This window comes from Lycium ferocissimum, chromosome 12, assembly GCF_029784015.1.
Source record: "Lycium ferocissimum isolate CSIRO_LF1 chromosome 12, AGI_CSIRO_Lferr_CH_V1, whole genome shotgun sequence".
NCBI classification, from domain to species: Eukaryota; Viridiplantae; Streptophyta; class Magnoliopsida; order Solanales; family Solanaceae; genus Lycium; species Lycium ferocissimum.
Window position 1 is genome coordinate 38,583,224 of NC_081353.1, and position 18,669 is coordinate 38,601,892.

The 18,669-nt window shown below is 34.3% G+C and overlaps 2 protein-coding genes across 2 annotated transcripts; both read right to left on the minus strand.

Annotated features, from left to right (window-relative positions):
• Nucleotides 1-2,813: 2,813 nt before the first annotated feature.
• LOC132039732 (cytoplasmic 60S subunit biogenesis factor REI1 homolog 1) lies at nt 2,814-6,699 on the minus strand. Its single transcript, XM_059430248.1, has 5 exons — nt 6,475-6,699; nt 3,857-4,441; nt 3,603-3,772; nt 3,224-3,442; nt 2,814-3,134 (listed from the first exon to the last, which is right to left on the minus strand). The coding sequence occupies exons 1-5, from the start codon at nt 6,577-6,579 to the stop codon at nt 2,975-2,977; spliced, it is 1,239 nt and encodes a 412-aa protein (XP_059286231.1). The 5' UTR covers nt 6,580-6,699; the 3' UTR covers nt 2,814-2,974.
• Nucleotides 6,700-8,430: 1,731 nt separating this feature from the next.
• Nucleotides 8,431-13,010, minus strand: LOC132040112 (beta-1,3-galactosyltransferase 7-like). The gene is made up of 11 exons (XM_059430730.1): nt 12,623-13,010; nt 12,100-12,208; nt 11,547-11,593; nt 11,093-11,310; nt 10,940-11,003; nt 10,274-10,346; nt 10,072-10,192; nt 9,773-9,860; nt 9,559-9,684; nt 9,170-9,279; nt 8,431-9,056 (listed from the first exon to the last, which is right to left on the minus strand). The coding sequence occupies exons 1-11, from the start codon at nt 12,712-12,714 to the stop codon at nt 8,908-8,910; spliced, it is 1,197 nt and encodes a 398-aa protein (XP_059286713.1). The 5' UTR covers nt 12,715-13,010; the 3' UTR covers nt 8,431-8,907.
• Nucleotides 13,011-18,669: the final 5,659 nt, after the last annotated feature.

An 18,669-nucleotide genomic window follows, 5' to 3' on the forward strand; every position in this document is an offset into this window, starting at 1 on the left:
GCGGCTATGAGATTCCAATTAGTACAGATGAATAGATATCTCTCGTAGATAATCATATTCTTTAGATTCTCTATACCTCTTTTGAGTCTTTTATACGAGGACTTCCCCACAACATTAATAAAGTTTATTATCTTATCATAGAAATTAAGCTTTGTTAAAGATTGCATGATAGTGTAGGGACATGATCCCATACTCTCAGCATCTATTTTCCTAAACTGCACAGACATACAGAGTAAATAGTAAATCATCTTATCACATTTGTTGCTCTACCACCAGTTCCGCTCTTTCTAGCTACAACTTCATGTGACATCACGATTCACAACAACCTTAAAACTCATAGAGTAATAAAAAAGGGCAGCCCAGTGCACAAAGCTCCCGCTATGCACGGGGTCCGGGGAAGGGTCGGACCACAAGGGTCTATTGTACACAACTTTACTCTCCATTTCTGCAAGAGGTTGTTTCCACGAAAACTCATAGGGTAATACTTAGCTATATTTTCATTTCCAACTCACAACATGAAAAAATAAATACAACTCCTTCCTTCTAAACTGCCAAACATGACAAGGAGAATTTCTTATTAAGTTATTATAATTATAACTGTCATTTCTTCACTCTCAGGACTAATACAAGTTGTTGATTGTAAAATCTTTTTTCATTCCATGTTACCTATAGCAACCCCAATACCAAATTATTGACTATTAATTGCAACAAACAATTCAAATACTTACAAACCCCCAAACTCATATTACTGAAAACTTGTAATTTCCCACTTTACACCTCTACATAACTATCAGATTAATAAACACTTCAATACAAAGAATACTCATTTCTTATTGCATCATTTAACCAATTCACAAAGCAACAAAATAGCCAACCTAAAAAGAAAAGCAAAACAAGAAAAGGGGTATGCTCAAAGACCAAAATTGATAAATATAGCATCAATTGGAATCAAGAAAGACACCCATTAACATATAACCCAAAAAAGATCAATTTTAACCAAGAAAGATTCAATTTTTATGGAAAAAAAAGTCAACCCAAAATGATAACAGTGATGGATCATTCAAACTCAAATTAAAACACTCATAGAGAGAAAAAGTAAAAGATTTTTAAAGAACAGATCAAACCTGATAAATTGATAAGAAATCAAGAACACCCAAGATGAAGATTGAAGGGAAAGAGCAGAAAAATAAATTAACCTATTTATGTATTGATGATGCTGAAAAGAAGCAAAAGAAAAGTGAAATGGGAAAGGCAGTAAAGTTCTACAAAAAGAGGTTTTGTGTTTCTATTTTATTTTAAATTTTAATGACATTGCCATTTTGATCTAATCTTGGTAGAATATTAGAATATATTCCCTCCGTACCATTTACATATTCCTTAATAAAATATTAAATCATAGACAAAAATAGATAATTTGGCTATACTATTCATAATTAAATAGGTGTTGGAATTTAATCACTTAATACTTAATAATTGCAAATTTAAAAAAATAAGATTTTTTTATTTGTTAAATGAATACTCTATTTTTAATCAAAAAATAAAAATTAAATGGACACTCTTTTTTATGTGGAGGAGTACTATGTCACGTTTTTTCGTTTCAACAATAACTTTGTCATTTTTTTATATTAATCAATAAAATTGTCCATTGTCAAGGAAGGCTAAAGATTTGGCTTACCAAATTATCGATAGTCAAACTTACTTGGATGATTCATTAGACAAATTAGAGGAATGAAGTCAAACTTATTCGGGGTTATTTCACATTAAGAAATTGTGACATTTTTTGTTGCGTAATTTTTACAATTAATTTCTTTTTCTTGTTTTGTTGGTTAGATGAAGTCGTGGAAGATAAAAACTTATACGCACTTGGTAAGAACTATTTTATTACAGCTAGATTTCACTTTCATATATACTCTCTGATATAAGAACTAATTATTTTTAATTTAACTGTCCGATATCTGAATTGACTCAAATGCAAGGGTTGGTCTTTAATATAAAAACTTTTATTTAACCATTCGATATCTGAATTGGCTCGAATTGAAGAACTCTATTTAAGAGCCTAGAAATCTCATTTTTTTCACTTTAATCCTTAGTGATAGAACTAGTTCTTACGGATAAAAGCGATGCCCATGATCAAAAAAATTCGGTTAAAATCATTTGGTAATTAGAACACAACCGGTAAGTCTTGGTCGTCGTTGGAATCTAAACAAGTTATTGTCAACAATGGCCAAAAAGATGCAGTATTGCCAAAATAGTCACCATAAAAGAAGCACAACAAAAGAAATAATGTACCATCATATAGAAAAAAGTTGCTAGGCATTTTTATTTTTTCCTATTTTGACTTCTATCAAGTTTCAAAAGTCACAAAAAAGAGGCACAAACCACGCATAAAAGTCACTAAAAAAAAAAAAAGGCACAGTGGCACTAGAACAATCATCAAACGTGCAATGTCACCACACTGGTCATCAATCATAAAAAGAAAGAAAAATGCTAACAAAAAGTACTTGCATAGCAAATAAGTATAAGATAGCCTACGTAAAAGAAAAACTACTCAAGTCTCTAGCAAGGTAAGCTACTTAAGTCACTTATGCGATCATTGACGATTAGCTACACATGAGAAATATGAGAGAGGAAGTTATCTTGCTAACATAATAACAAAATGGATGCAAGAGACTCTGCTTTCAAGGTGTCAAAACACAAAGCACATATATTCCTTACGTAATGTGACGCAATATCCAACTTAAGAACATCTCTAATACAAACATTTAACATTCCCAGCAATCAGAGACCAAAAAGGGAAAACTTGAGATCCAAGATTTGGTTCAATCAATTCACCCTTTTATAGAAATACCAAACAATCTATATGATAACGCAAACCAGAAAGTTAAATATGACAGGGAATTACATAAGTTGGAACCATAGAAGTACCAAACGATCTCCAAGAATATTACAAGGCTAATATTAGCTTTGGAAAGGACTAATATGGTATATTCTTAGGGAGGTTACGGATGACATTGCTTTTCATGCCAATCTTACTGCGCATAATCTCCACACCAGATTTATTCATGGCCTTCAACACCTTCAACTTAACCATTTGCTCCTTGGACTGCACAGTTGCGAGACCCATGCTTCGGTACCTGGAGGAAAAGGTTTTTTTGCTCAATTGACAGTTTAACATGAAGGAACATGACAATAATGGATGATTTTTAACAAGTCAAATGCATACCTTGCGGCAACTGCAGCACTTATAGCCACATCATTGGTCCGTGTAGGCCTCAGTTTCTGTCGGTAGTATCGCAAAAACTCTCTTGATCCAAGAGTCTTAACAGATCTTCCATTATCATTTCTTGTTGTTATTATGAGCTCAGATCCACCACTTCCAAGTTCCACAGTGTTGCCCGTGTCATCCGATAAAATGAGCTGTTTCCCAGTTTCATCCACAAAGCTACGAATGAAGAGAAGTCTCAGAAGCAATAACAAAAGGTACAGAGCTAACTCTATACATCTTACCTAAATTACTTCTAAAAAAATCTACAAAAGAAGATGCTGCTTACGAAACTCATCCGACCCAAATTACATGGAAAGCATTGTATTAGAAACCATACCTGCTGCTATAGTCATAAAACTCTTCTAATTCAGCTTCTTCGTCATCATCGCCATCACCATAATGCACTCTGCAATGACTCTTTGCTTCCATATGCTTCCGAACTGCTTCTAAACTGCTGAAAGGATGACATCTGTAGTTGCAATACAAGCACATGAAATCCCTTTTAACCTGCACAGAAAAAAAAAGAGAAATATTGTGAACACAGATAATAGTTAAGAAAGGCTGGAAGACGAGAGGAAGCACATATTCTACCTTGAGACTAAGGTAAGTCAGGAACCCTTTGGGATCCTTCAGATACTCCACATCAGGTATGAAGAATCCATGCTTCTTGTGCATGTGAACCATGCAGCTCTCAATGGTCTTGTGTTCTTTATCGCACATGAAGCAGCATGATGGGTCTAAATTTCCAATGTATTCATCAACATCACTATCTTCATCCATATTGTCATTAGATGTATGCTCATTCATCTTTAAGTCTGTTATAGAATCGGCGGCTTCACCAATCATCTCTTCATCTGGATCAACCTCCTCCCACTCACTTTCATCACTTTCCTCAACATCTTCTCTTGCCTTCCGTGAAGTTTCATTTCGAGGGTGGCGTAGAAGCGGCTTGATCGTAACACTATTCTCATCATGATGACCTGGTTGTTGAGAAGCCCGTGTTAGGTGACTTTTAGATTTCAGATGCTGAGCATGAGCCTTGGAGCTTCTATACTCTTTGCCACACAGACCACAGGCATACAGCAATGGAGTTTCACTTAACTTTTCCTTCTCTTCTGCAAGTGCAGCCTGTCTGGCTAGAAAAATAGTCTCTCTCACTCCGGGAACTCCCGCGACCTAAAAAAAATGCATGAGCAAAAACATTAATTCTGTTGAAAAATCTCAATTGGACACAGGTTCCTTTACCAGTCTGATACTCTTCCCGGCCTATGAAAACAATACGTAAATAGGCCAGGGATATGAGGTATTTTATTTACTATACAAGAGATATAAAATGAAAAAATTCTATTAAGCATTGTATTAGTAGTGTATTTTCTAGTATAATCCACTTTTTCTTTTTAACAGGTGAAATCCACTTTTTGCTTGCTTTTTATAAGCTTGATCCATATTCCTTTTTCACAACAGAACATTGCATATATGTATTTCTCAGCTAGTTTTTGGTTTCTTCAGTGACTGTAAAGTAGTGTGCGAAGGCACACAGGTATATCGGATGTACCCCTCTGGTAAGACATTGATTATTCAATGACCAACAAAATGACAGAATCAAGATCAGTGACTAAAAAACCCAACTCAACAGAGTTGAAGAAAGATGTAATAACAAAACAATTGCATTTAACTTGCCATTTTTCTTTCACCAAGTATAAAGGGTAACAATATTTCATATCCCCAGCAAAAGCAAACTAGAAATTTATCCTTTTAAGTTACAAAGAACAAAAAGAAGATGACTGGTTTGTAAGACACAAGACCAATTGCCAAACATTTCCCTCCTCCACCCACCATGCACCCCACAAGCCCCTTTTTGATAACCAAGAAATCCTCCATGGCCAGCTGTGGATGGTACGAAACTCGACAGACAATGAGTTTGACACTCTACCCTTCTCCCCTATAATATCAGTTTTTTTGTTGACGTCTTCCAGCAGCTAGAGATGCACCTTGGTCTACCAGTTACCATTCCTATTAAATTCTGAAATTCAACAAAACATTCTCCCTAGTATCAGCCTCGATATTCCTTCACTTCACCCGTTTCCTTCTAAATCCTCCATCAGTTATCACTTTCCTAGTGGAGAAATAGTGTAGTCTCTCTTACTTCCCCCCTCCCCTAAAATCTACTTCATTGGGACTCAAGGTATGTAGAAAAGGGGACTATACTAAGAATGCTTTCGTTATGTAAAGCAAACACCTCATAGAGCATGGATTTCCTCAATCACCATAGTTGTTCGTCAATACAGATTGATCAATACCATATTCAAAAAAGTAGATACCAATGACAAATTTATCCAAAATAATTCCCAAGTCAGTAATCAACTTACAGCTATATAAGTTGTGACCTTACTGAACTTTGCATGCTAAGCTTAAAGTAGTGTAGAGGAACCCCCCCCCCCCCCCCCCCCCTCCCCCCCCCCCCACACCACCCAAAAACAAAAAACAAAAAACCGGTCTTTTCCATATTTTTTCTACCATCTATGTCCTTCCTATCACTAATCTTCTAAGCTTACTTCACAAAATAAGTCTCTACTAGAAGCGCAACCAACTACAGAACAAATTGAATTGGAATCATGAATAGCACCCTCTGTATTCATAGAACATCCTTTTTTGCGTTTACAACCTGAAATATCGCTAACTATTTATCAAAACACACCTCGACTAGTATCTGATGGTGAACATTCTCTCTTTTTTTTTTAAAAAAAAAATGGTGCCAAATGGTACTCCACACGGGTAATTAAAGGAATTAATAGGAAAATGTAAAAATAAAAAAGAGATAATGGTAAAAAACACACCTGAAGTACCACTTTTTTGAAGTTTCCAGCACCATCAGATACTAGTCAAGGCGTGTTTTGATAAATAGTTGGTGATCGTTCAGGTCTGTTTTGACAAATAGTCCGTGATAATTTAGGTAGGAAACTCGTAAAAAAGTGATATTTCATTTGTTTGTGTGACCATTATCTCGCAAAATATCTAATTTCCCCATTGTTGAAGCTCTTCATATCATTACACGTAACTGCCCTGCCTAAACGAAGGGCGGAGATTAAATCTACCTAGTTACACATGTTCGGAACAATTCAAATCTGAATTCTAATACATGATAAAGAGAAATTAATACATGTAAATCATTCAAACAAGCGATTAAAAGGGGATTTCATCAAAAATACCTTGCGTTTAAGATTGTAACGGTGCCATTCAGATTTGTAATGGAGTTTTTGCTCAGTATCATCAACAAATTCCTTATCACAAGCGTTACAAGTTAATCCTGACATTTTAATATTTTCGTTCCTTGTGATTCAAAAATAGCGAGCTTTGTTGTACGTTTATATATATATAGTTATAGTTAAGCTGCGTGTGAGGGTTTGTTTGTATCACAAAATGCTTCAAGGAGGCGAGGACGCTAGAGGTCAGTATTTAGACCAAATATCAGAAATTGGCCACGTCTTCAATATGCTCCAAATTTTGACTAAAATTTAAAAGATCTCCACTGAATTTTGGACCAAGATATAGTATTGGTCATTCGCACAAATGTCCCTATTTTGGGGTCGTCTTTAATTTTGGTCCCTTAAATATGTGATCTTTAATTTTGGCAAACCTAATTGACAAACAAAATATTATTTGAGAATATCAAGAGAGAAAGAGAAAGAAAAAATATTTTAAGTACTCAGGAATCCAATAAATATTAAACCAAACTACAATTAAAATTCACCTGTACAGCATAAAATTATTTTGAGAGTTGCTTTATACAAAAAAAAAAAAGAGATGATAACAAAAATGTTTACCGACTTGTATACACTTAAAAAATTATATTATTTCTTCAAAAGATAATTCCATGAAAGATAACTTGTAAGATTAGGTGTACTATTATGAATTTCATAGGCTTCTAAATCTAATCAAGTTCCAAATTAATTCTATATCCTTTGAAAGTTATAATATTTCTTAAAAAACTTATTCCATGTAAGATAAAACTATAAAATTAGGCATAGTGTTATGGATTTTCATAGTTTTTTAGATCCAATCAAGACATCAAGTTCCAGACCGATTTTTATATTCAACGAAAATTAAATTATTTCTTCAAAGATAATTTCATTTAGAACAAAATGGTAAAGCTAGGTCTAATATTATAAATTTTCTAGTTCTAAATTATTATTTTTCCTATCTTTGTCTAATTTTTACACACGTATCTATTTTATATATATAATCAAGTCTTTGTATTTTTCCATATATATATTTGGACTTTATTGAAGGATGATCATATCTTTCTACCATCTGATAATTAATGGGAGTATATATTTTTTTTGGTTAACAGGAAATATGTATTTTTTTACATAATAAGTCATTATGTAGTCGTTAGGAAAACTTTGGAATCCGACGTGGTGAATTAATTCCACTAAATTTTTTTATAAAAGGAAATAAAATTCTTATTTGTTGATTGTATAAGGTAAAAAAAAATTGTAGGGTACTCCAACTGAAAAACTCATAGCAGTAGATTCCAAGTCCTGAAAAATAGTTCATCCAATTTTTTTGTTTAAAATGATTGATTTCCAATTCTCAAAATTAGTTCTATGATGATTACTACAACTTCTTACGAAATATATTATGTATTTTCAAAGATTCAAAAAGATCATAAGCTTAAGTATCCGTACACGTGGCCAGAGACTCTACAGAGGAATGAAAATATTGGATAATATGATATTAGAGGAAATACAATAAACCAAATTTAATACATTTTCAAAGAATTAAAATTATCAAAAGCCTTAGTACACGTTGAATTGGTAGGGCTGCTTTAAAACTTCACCATTAGTAGGACACTAATTTTAAAACAGGTTGTAAGTTGATTAAAATTAGAAGTGCACGAATTCACATTAGAAAAAGTTTAATATTACAATTTTATCCAATATGAAATTATTTTATCAAGACATTATTTATCTTTAAGGGTATAAAAGTCGTTCAATATTTAAAGGATATTTTGGTCAACTAAAATTTCTATTCATGCTTTTATAATAATATAGATAAATAGATATAGATAGATAGATAGATAGATGTAGAAGATAGATTACCATAGGTTAACTGCAAGTGAAGCCTAATGCTCGTGAAATCGGCAATCTTTTATGTGATGTTGCTCATTTGTACATCACATTTATAGCTTGTCATCTATGAAGATGTAAACACTTGCGAAAAGAAAAGAAAAACTAGCAAATCTAACCAAAGAATTCCACTGAATACTAGATCACAATATACATTGTGGAATGAAAATTTGGAAGTACAAAATTCTGTAATTCTAACATCCAAAAAGAATTAATCTTATGTGGAAAGCTATGTAGCTAATACAAACAAAAGCTACTCCAACAATTTGTATGCTCCTCCTTTCTTTGACAGCCTTCCATCACCAAAATATCTCAAAAAAGAAGAAAAATATTGTGGCTCTAGACAGGGTGGCGCTACAATTATACTTATGGATTCAACAGAACCCATTATCTTTGAGCCATATCCTACATTATGTTAAAATTTCATTTAACATGTATAAATACTTTATCAATAGCTGGCTTTTCTAGAATTCTTAACCTATAAACTCAAAATCCGCATCTGAGTAATGCCAACTACAAGAGAGCACCCCAAAGAGTAGCAGCACTTTCGCCACACTTGGCCTGTACAAGCTTGATTCTCTCGACCGATCTGCAAATTCCACTGCAGGTCCACTCAAATGATGCTACACAAACATTACCTGCTTGCGCTTTCCATTCGCATTCTGCAACATTATAAGAAGTTGCAGACGCCATTAGTCCCAGATGATTTTATGCACACAATATAAATAATGTTTGCACAATCAGGTCATTTATAAGGCAATTACAAGTTGTTTACCAGGTGGAGTGCCACAACACATGCTACGTTCATCAATGTGCTCGACTTCAAGACCAATTAGCCATGCACCGAGCGACACATCTTCATTTGCAAACTTATGCAAAATGGGCCTGAAATCACCATATTATTCACTACAGGATAACCAGATACAAGACCAGTTTCTGATTATTTAGATTAGACTGAAGCAATTCTACAAGAACAATCTTCTATCTGATTAAAACTTGTCATCGGTGTCAGTGACTCAAAAGAAGTACTCTTTTCGTCGATTTACAAAATCTTTTAAGAACTTCAAAAGAGACCAATCACAAATCAATCAATGTAGGGCATTATAGCAAGATGTAACATTAGATCCAGACATTAAGGAAATATACATCAGCAAATTATCTCACCGGTTATTGGCAATGTATTTTGCGAGGTCTCTCGAGATGGCATATATTTGTCCAGCTGCATGTCGGAAGTACTTATTTCCTGCCTCTCCGAATTTCCAGAACTCAGGTTCATGGTACTTAACATTCCTACACAGGAAAGGAAATTATACATATGAATTTTACCAACTGGCTATCTTGAAATTGGACTGAAACTGGAAGTTTCCAACAAAATTACTTTCGATGAAGAACTGGTCCCGATTTCATGCATCCTATATACACCCTGGATTTCAACCGTTGCCTGGCTAGAGTTACAGCCAGAGTACCTACAACGTCATGGCAATTAGGTGCAAGTTTCCAAAGAGTTTACTTCTATACACTAATAGTTTAAAAGAGCTCTACATTATCAAGTCACTTCAAAGTAAAAATATAGATAATTTATAGCGCATTATAAGTAGAATTAGTGACGTTCTACAACAAGTAAAATTACTATCATATTGTTAAACACATGATAGGTCAAACGTAGAGTGGACATACCTAAATTAACATGAACATCGTCATCGACCTTTACATAGAACTCGGCATCCCACTGTGCAACTGCAGTGGTAAAGAAGGCTTTTGTCTTTGCAGATAACTCATGGTATCCTTCTATGTGATCCTGTAAAATAGCAATACGAGATGACAATATAAGCACAAACCAATAACAGAAAATGCAAATCAAATTGTAGTTTGTGCTTACTAGGCGAAGAATGTCTTTGTGCTGAGCATCTTCAAGATCAACTGCTCGATCTAAAATGCTATTGGATGTAGCGCTGTACAAAATAACACAGGAACTTTTAGGCCAAAATTTTCGATCTTGCAGAGAATTTATAGACCAGAGATAAACAACAAGATTCTTTCAGTCTGTTGTAAACCTCAAGTTCTTTCTGCAAGTTGATAAATAAAGAATATGCGCAATTTGTTCAATATGTAATTATTTTCACTTAAAAACAACTACTAATGATACCACCACCAATGATTCAACTAAAAAGGCAAAACGAAAAAAGAAAAGACAATGGAATCTGAGTTGTGTTGCTCGGACCTGCCAAATATGTTGCAGTGCATGTGTCGGATCCTCCAAATTTGGAGAATCCGAGACACGCCCAATAGTATTTTGAAGAGTCCTAGCAATATAGCATATGAGAGCACTAGCATTGTCTTTGGATAAGAAAAAGGCTATACGGAATAATATCAAATCATTTCAAAATGAAAACTTTAGAACACAAATTTGGCAAGAGAGACTAAATGATCAAGCTGTCAAGCAGAAATATTCACATGAACCTATAGACTTTAGAATGGTTCATACTTGGATGGAAAAAAAATACATAAGGTATAATTCCAGAATACATGGAGCGATATATTTCACCTGTGGCCTATCATGAAGCGGACAATGATCCCCTTTTCTTGTTCTAATCGGAGTAGCTTTTCGCCTAATCAATATGGAATTTAATTTATGATTAAAGGAGGAGGCAACCAGAAAAAAACAACATGAAAGTATAAAATATGTTACTATTACTACCTTGAGGCATCCAAGTTTCTCTAATGGAATCACGCCTCCTTCTACCACTGAAGGCAGTGTTTATTCCGATTACCATAAAAGGCTTCCTTATCATGATCCCAGTTCTTTCAGAATCTGTGGTGGTCATGGTAGGTAAATCTTCCATTTTCTTCATACCAAGGAAAGCCTTAGTTGAAGGCAGCTCAAATCGGATTTTAGCAATTGAACTATCTAACGACCTGTCAAGCGAAGGGCCATGAGACCAAGATTATGGAGAAACAATATAAGTTTGGAAAATGTTTCTACTCTGTTTTTTTTTTCTTCAGCACAGTTGACAAGTTTAAGAGATCACAACTTCTTATTGATATTGTATAAAGGTATTTCTATATTATCTTGTCTGAAATTTTAGTTTAGCTCAAATGTAAAACACAGAAGGTAAGAAGTTCCAAACTTATCATTTATGTACGAAACTCACCTAATAGCTTCATGGGCTTTGTTAAACTCTCCCAGCACATCATCCTCCTGGTATAAAAGGAAAGATATTTTACCTGTTACAACGGATAAAGATGACCTGATAGTGTAAAAAATTGTTTACGCGGTGAACAAAACTTAAACTTATAAGATATACACACATATATAACCTACATACATTCATATGTATCAGGTCTGTCAGTGCGGATTAAACGATACATGTGTGTGTCCGCTTGTATTAAATGATACATTGGATAGAGGTGGTACTGAATTAATGATGATTATCTTCTCTCTCTCTCTCTCTCTTTTTTTTTTTGTGGCAAGGGATATATAGGCGATTAGAGAGTGTTGATCAACACGCACATAAAGTTTTTTTTTCGACAATTTTAAAGTTAAAGGTATAGGTATTTTTTTTAACTTATTAACCGATTTTCAACATCATTCCATGAACAAATTCAAAATTTTTATAGATAGAGCTAATCATTAATTTCTCAACAGTGGGGTGAATGAAATTTGATACATATATCAGTTAATAAAAGAACAGAAAAAGCTTGAACCTGGATCTTTTTGGTTTCACAATCATCAGCAACAGAACTCAGTTTTATCTCTCGGTTGTACCACCTTGGAAATGTGATCCGTCCGTCTGATTCTCGTGGAGCCCAAATTCTAATAAATACAATGATTAAAACATAAAAAATGGTTCAATATGAATGTCAATAAACTGAATAACAAACAAACACCAAAGCATGCAAGTATTCTTTTTAATTTCTTGGTTTTCCACTCGTTGTCTAGTGCCCGCATTAATTGTACCTCGACTAATTGCATTCTCATCGCATAACATTTGAGGGGAAAGTACTGCTAACAGGATTTTTTTTTTTAATTCAGGGCTTGAACCCCACACTCTGGCACACCCCTCAGAGGCAAGCATGCATTAATTTCTTTAACAATTTAAACAAACTAAACGAAAAAGCTATATTTCTTGAGAACACATGCATCAAAATGGTTCAAAAGTAATCCCTTCACAGAATTTTATCCAGAAAATGACAAATGAAATAGTGAAAAAGGAAAAAAAAATTGTACCTCTTAGAGAAAAGCACGCCAAGCGTGAAACTGCAGAAACATAAAATAAAAATACATTGAGGTGAGATTTTTCCTTTGCTTCGGTTTTTCATACTTTTTAGCTGTATAATAAAATTAATGTAATAGAGTTCTTTATTTTAATTTCCTCTACTCTGTCTTTTTTTTCTTTTTCTTCTTCTCCTTTTTTTCCACTTGCTTGGATTAATAATAATTGTAAGGTTGATTCTTGTAATGACAATTGGCCAATTATTATGAAATGAGAAACCAAAGCCAAACACTTGGGATAATTTGGTTGTTCTTAATCGAAGATTATGAGATTTTGTTTCTCTTTTTCCAGATTTATAGGATAAACGTTGATGTTAAGTAGGATTAAGTATTTTGTTTATTTCTACTTACACAAAGCTAAGATTTTAATCTTTTCTCAGCTTTAACAACTTTTTGTGATTTGTACCTTTTTTCAATTAAATATTCATTTTATCCATAAATTAGTTAGAAAACTTACTTAAATATTCATTTTATCCGCAAATCAGTTAAAAACTAACTCTTCGACTTTAGTCCATGTTGATTAAACGCTCTATGATACAAATTTGAAAATCATTTTATAAATTTATTTATTTTTTAGTCATATCGTTTGGTTAGCTTACGCATCTTGACTAATATATATATATAAAAAAAAAAAAAAATTGTGTTTGTGACTATTCACATTTAAATATAGTACGAATTCTCCGTGAGTGATGCCATTTCTTTATCGGGAAAAGTATTCAAAACACACTCAAACTATGGCCAAATTTGCCATAACACACCTCAACTTTATGGGTCCTATGACCCTCTGGACTTATTTTTTGTGTATTATTTTCGCTTTTCAATGGGACAAAGTCACTCAAACGAGTTTGAGTGTATGCACATAAAATAAAATATCATTTTCATTATTTTGGTTTCCAAAATTTGAAATCCAAAATTCTCTCTCACCTTCCACTCGATTTACGCCATATTAATCACTCAAATACCATTTTAAACGCAAATCGGTGAATCATAGTTAAACTAACTTTAGGTGGTAACATCGCGGTGGATTTTGACCGAAATCGCCGATTGATCTTGACCGCCACCAATATGAAAATGTGGCCTCGAGTCCAATAACCCCATGTTCAGACCACCGCTCAAAGAAGGTCGGAAGAGAAGCCACCGAGTCAAAAAGATATGGTAAGTTGTCAAGAAAAGGAGTTGACATGACTTCGCAGCATTTGTCATGGTAAAAACCATAACAAAAGAGGTCGCATCCTTTGAAGGTATGAGCTTTTAAAGTAAACTCGTTTTTTATACTCTTTGGAGTAATGGTTTTGATTTGACACTCTTGCTTTTGGTACAGAACAAGCTATGGTCATTGGATGGAATAAAATAGACTTTCAACCAAAAAAAAAGTTTGCCTTATAAGGCAAAGTTTTTTTATACCCTCCGGCGTACTTTTAGTTATGTTTAACTAAAAGTTTTGTCTTGAGGGGCGGACATTTAGTTATGCGGATCCGCATAACTTTGCAAATTCCTTCACAAGTTTATGCCGGATCCGCATAAAAGTTTGCCCTTTAAAAAGTATGCCCCCATCGCATAAACTTGTTAAGGATTTACCAAACTTATCGATGGGAGCACATGTAACACCTTTGATTTCTAAATTAAAGGGATTTCATTCATCAATTTCAAACTTACATTAAACACAAAACAAAAGAAAACTAGAAATAGATTAATGGTTTTGATTTGACACTTTGTTTTTGGTAGGATGCAGTAGAACAAGCTATGGTCATGGACCGGATGTTAACTTTCTCCCAAGCTCTTGAATCAAGTGCTACACACAAAGAGCTAGTGGGAAGGCCAAGAAAGACAACTCCAACGAAGACCAAAAAAAGCTAGGGGAAGGCGAGGAAAAATCCATTAACCGAGCCAAGAGCAAGTGCAAGGGAGTACTTCTCAAGCACCACCAAGGTGCAAGGCCAAAGAGTACTTCTCAAGCACCAACAAGAGGTATGGGAACAAGGAGGACAACCATTAGTGCTAAATGGTTTGAAAATGCAACAAGTTATGCACACGATCAACCTGGTCTTCTCGCCTAACGTGAGGAGGAAGACCAAAATATTGCCCAATGCACCCGATCAAGCTTCTGCAATCGAGGAGGGGAAGACCAAGAAAAACCTCTCAAGCTTCTAGTGTACATGTTCGTTGATAATGAAAGAGGAAGAACTACCCTTTACAAAAGGCCTAGGATTTGTTGGAATGAGTATATTTGTCAGAAAATGGATTTACAACATACAATGTAAGAGAAATATTTGTTGGATTGGGTATATTTGTTGCAAGTGAGTTTACTAACTATAAACAATTGTTTTGCTTTGTCTCGACATGGCTTGCCAAGTAGTAGGATAATTGATCTTCGCTTCCAAGAAAGCATATAAGGTCACCGATGTTCTTTGGGACCTTGGTCACAAAGCAAGGCTGGAGTGAGGTGGAAGGGCAAAGCGAATGACATCAAGCCGACTTGAAGAGATGAGGGTAAATAAAAGGAAAGAACCTCCAACTCATGAGACAAAGGATCCGAAAGTAGTGTTAATATGTTGGTAGTTGGTAGAACAAGTTAATGTAGTTGTTAGATTTTTGCGGTTCATAAACAAACTAAAGTAGTTGTGGCTTAGATGCTTGTTTTGTGACATTATGCTAAAGCACTTGAATGTTGCATCATCATGAATGTGATGCACTACTTTTGTACAAACTTATATTGGTGCAAGTGTTTATATAGGTTTGTTTCTATTATTAAGTCCCGTCTCTTTTAACATCGGTGCACATGTTTAATGTTGCAAACCAAATGTGGTCAAGCTTTTGACCGGATTTAAAGGTGGTCAAAAACAAGCTAAGGTGGTTGGGGGTTAAGTAGTGGGGAATTTATTGCAAAAGACATTATAAATATAGGCTTTCACTTACACAAGTTTATCGGATCCCGCATAACTGCAAATTCCTTCACAAGTTTATGCCGGATCCGGCATAAAAGTTTGCCCTTTAAAAGTATGCCCCCATCGGCATAAACTTGTTAAGGATTTACCAAACTTATGCCGATGGGGGCATACTTATGCCGATGGGGGCATACTTATGCCTTATGGGCAAACTTTGCCTTGAAGCATATATATGTATTTTTTCAAGCATATAAACCAAAGTTACATGGAAAAGTATTATGCTGTAAAAGTTTTTTGGATGGAATAAAATAGACTTTCAACCAAAAAAAAAAGTTTGCCTTATAAGGCAAAGTTTAAATTTTATTGGGATACTTTTAGTTATGTTTAACTAAAACGATGAGACTTTGTCTTGTGAGACATTTAGTTATCGGCATAACTTTGCAAATTCCTTCACAAGTTTATCCGGATCCGGCATAAAAGTTTTTATATGCCCCCATCGGCATAAACTTGTTAAGGATTTACCAAACTTATGCCGATGGGGGCATACTTATGCCTTATGGGCAAACTTTGCCTCAAGCATATATATGTATTTTTTCAAGCATATAAACCAAAGTTACATGGGATATATTGTGTTTCAAGGCCTGTGTCGCTGCTAGAGACCGGATACACTTCCTTGTTGAAAAAAAACAGGAGATCATAGAAATAGATTAGACTGGTCTCCGTGTTTTCAATTTAAGCAAGGTTTATGTTGGAGCACATGTAACACCTTTGATTTCTAAATTAAAGGGATTTCATTCATCAATTTCAAACTTACATTAAACACAAAACAAAAGAAAACTAGAAAGGATTCCTAACATACATTAACCACAAGACAAAATAAAATGGAAAAGTAGTTCTTACCTAACATTAACCACAACACAAAAGACATTTTTCCAAAATCGCCTACCTAACGTCAAGCACAAAACTAAACCATTCAACTTCAAAAATACAAGAAACACTAAGGCAATTGGTCATGACAAGTTGAAGAAGCATTAACCAACCGATCCAAATACCAAAACAAAACAAGATACAAAATGTGAAAATCAAATTAGAGCTAAAGTTGTTGATCCCCTTCTTTTTCGATTTTATCTCTTTTGCATTTTCAACGCATTAATCACACTTGATTGTTCTTCCATCTCCTTCATTTTCATATCACTTGAAAGATTGTTCTTCCATTTCAATCTCTTTCAACATCTCTAATTTCGGAACTTCCACATCCTTCTTCCATCTCCTTAATTTTCTTCTCTTTTGAAGCTAATTCTCCATGCATCTCCTTCATTTTGTTCACCAACTTTGGAATAATGTATTTCGATCTTTCATCAACTTTGGAAAGATCCCTCCATCGAAAAAATTTACACTTCTTCGAACCATAGTAGGCAAGACCAATATCTTCTTCAGGATTGTTGTCGGATGAAGTCTTCAACGGGAGCAACACACCATGATCGCATCGCACCTCCTCATTCAACATTGGATCTTCATTGTCCATACAAAGCTTATTCAAATCAACATTGGATCTTCATTGTCCATACAAAGCTTATTCAAATCCAATCTTGTTTCTTCCATAGCTAACCCGAATTTTAATCGAAATTTGGGAAAGAAATTGTAAGAATCCAATCTTGGGTAAGAATTGAAACATGAAGAGAAGAAATTTACCAAAAAATTTGGGAAGAACTCAATGTGGAAGAAGAAGAAGATCTAGCCGTTTGTGGGGATTTAAGATTGGATTTGGGGAATTAAAAACGTTATTTGGACGGCCGTGGCAAATATACACCGGTCCATATAGTTTTTATCATCTCTTACGCGCCGAAGGAGAGTAGCTACACTTGCTAGTCCAAGTCACCGGTTGAAAGCGAAAATAATACACAAAAAATAAGTCCGGGGGTCATAGGACCCCGTCGAGTAGTTTGAGTGTGTTTTGAATACTTTTCCCTTCTTTATGTTAACTCAGGCGCCTTTTAATGAAGAAATAAAGATTAGGAAAAGGGCTGCAAGAAAGCCAAAATTACCTTTGATACTTTTTATCCGTCTTTTAAAGTTTTGCCACCCTCATTAAGAAAATCCTTTAAATGAGTAATTGATAACTTTATGCCTTTTTGAAATAGTAAGGGTGAAGTGGATTATTTTTTGTATTATTTACTTTTAAAGTGACAAATGTTTTGAAACAATTTCTTGTAGGTGCTACGACTCATGAAACTCCAAAATGTAATATGACAAGTGCAATACTTGGACACCAAAATATATTTGACAAGATGAAATAACAACTGCCTGGGTATGAAAAAATCTTTAGTAGGGAACGCTTCCTCCAAATGGAGATGTTCTATGCGGCGCGAATTCTGATACAACTTCAATGAGGGTATCTACACCGGATGGAAAAGAAAAAAACCTTAATAGGGGTAAAGTAGAACAAATAACCCAAATAACTACTCAAAAGACTTAATTTAGTACTCCCCATGTCCCAATTTATGTGGCACTTTTGGCTTCCGAGATTCAAACTGCATGAATTTTGACCAACATTTTAAGATGTATTTTTTCACCAAATTGATATGAGAAAAATTACACTTTATAGTACTTTTCATGAAGTTTTCAAATATATAAATTTTAATGTTAAAATATTGAGTTAATCTAATCAAATTTAGCTTTAAAGTTTAGTCAAATTGACTCTCGAAAAGCCAAAGTGCCACATAAATTAAGACGGAGGAAGTAATACTTAGAGACTGTTTAGATGAGCTTATGAGTAATAGTTTATAAGCCAAATATTATAAAAGTGTTTAAAAGCTATTTTTACTTCAAAACACCTAAAATAAGCCAATCCAAACCGGCTTTTATTATGTACTCCTTACTTATTGGCAACTCATAAAGAAAAAGCTACTTTACTCTAATCAACACACACCAATTCAACAATCAATCCTTCAACTGTTTGCATGTATTTAACTTATATAGAAGCATGGGTTTTATGAGGATCGTCGTCCATCATGGCATTTTCGCAAATAAAATGAAAAATGAGGGTAACTAATGATTCATTCTTCAACTTTATTTTGACTCTCAACACGTGTCCATTATGGCAGGCCCTATGTCCCT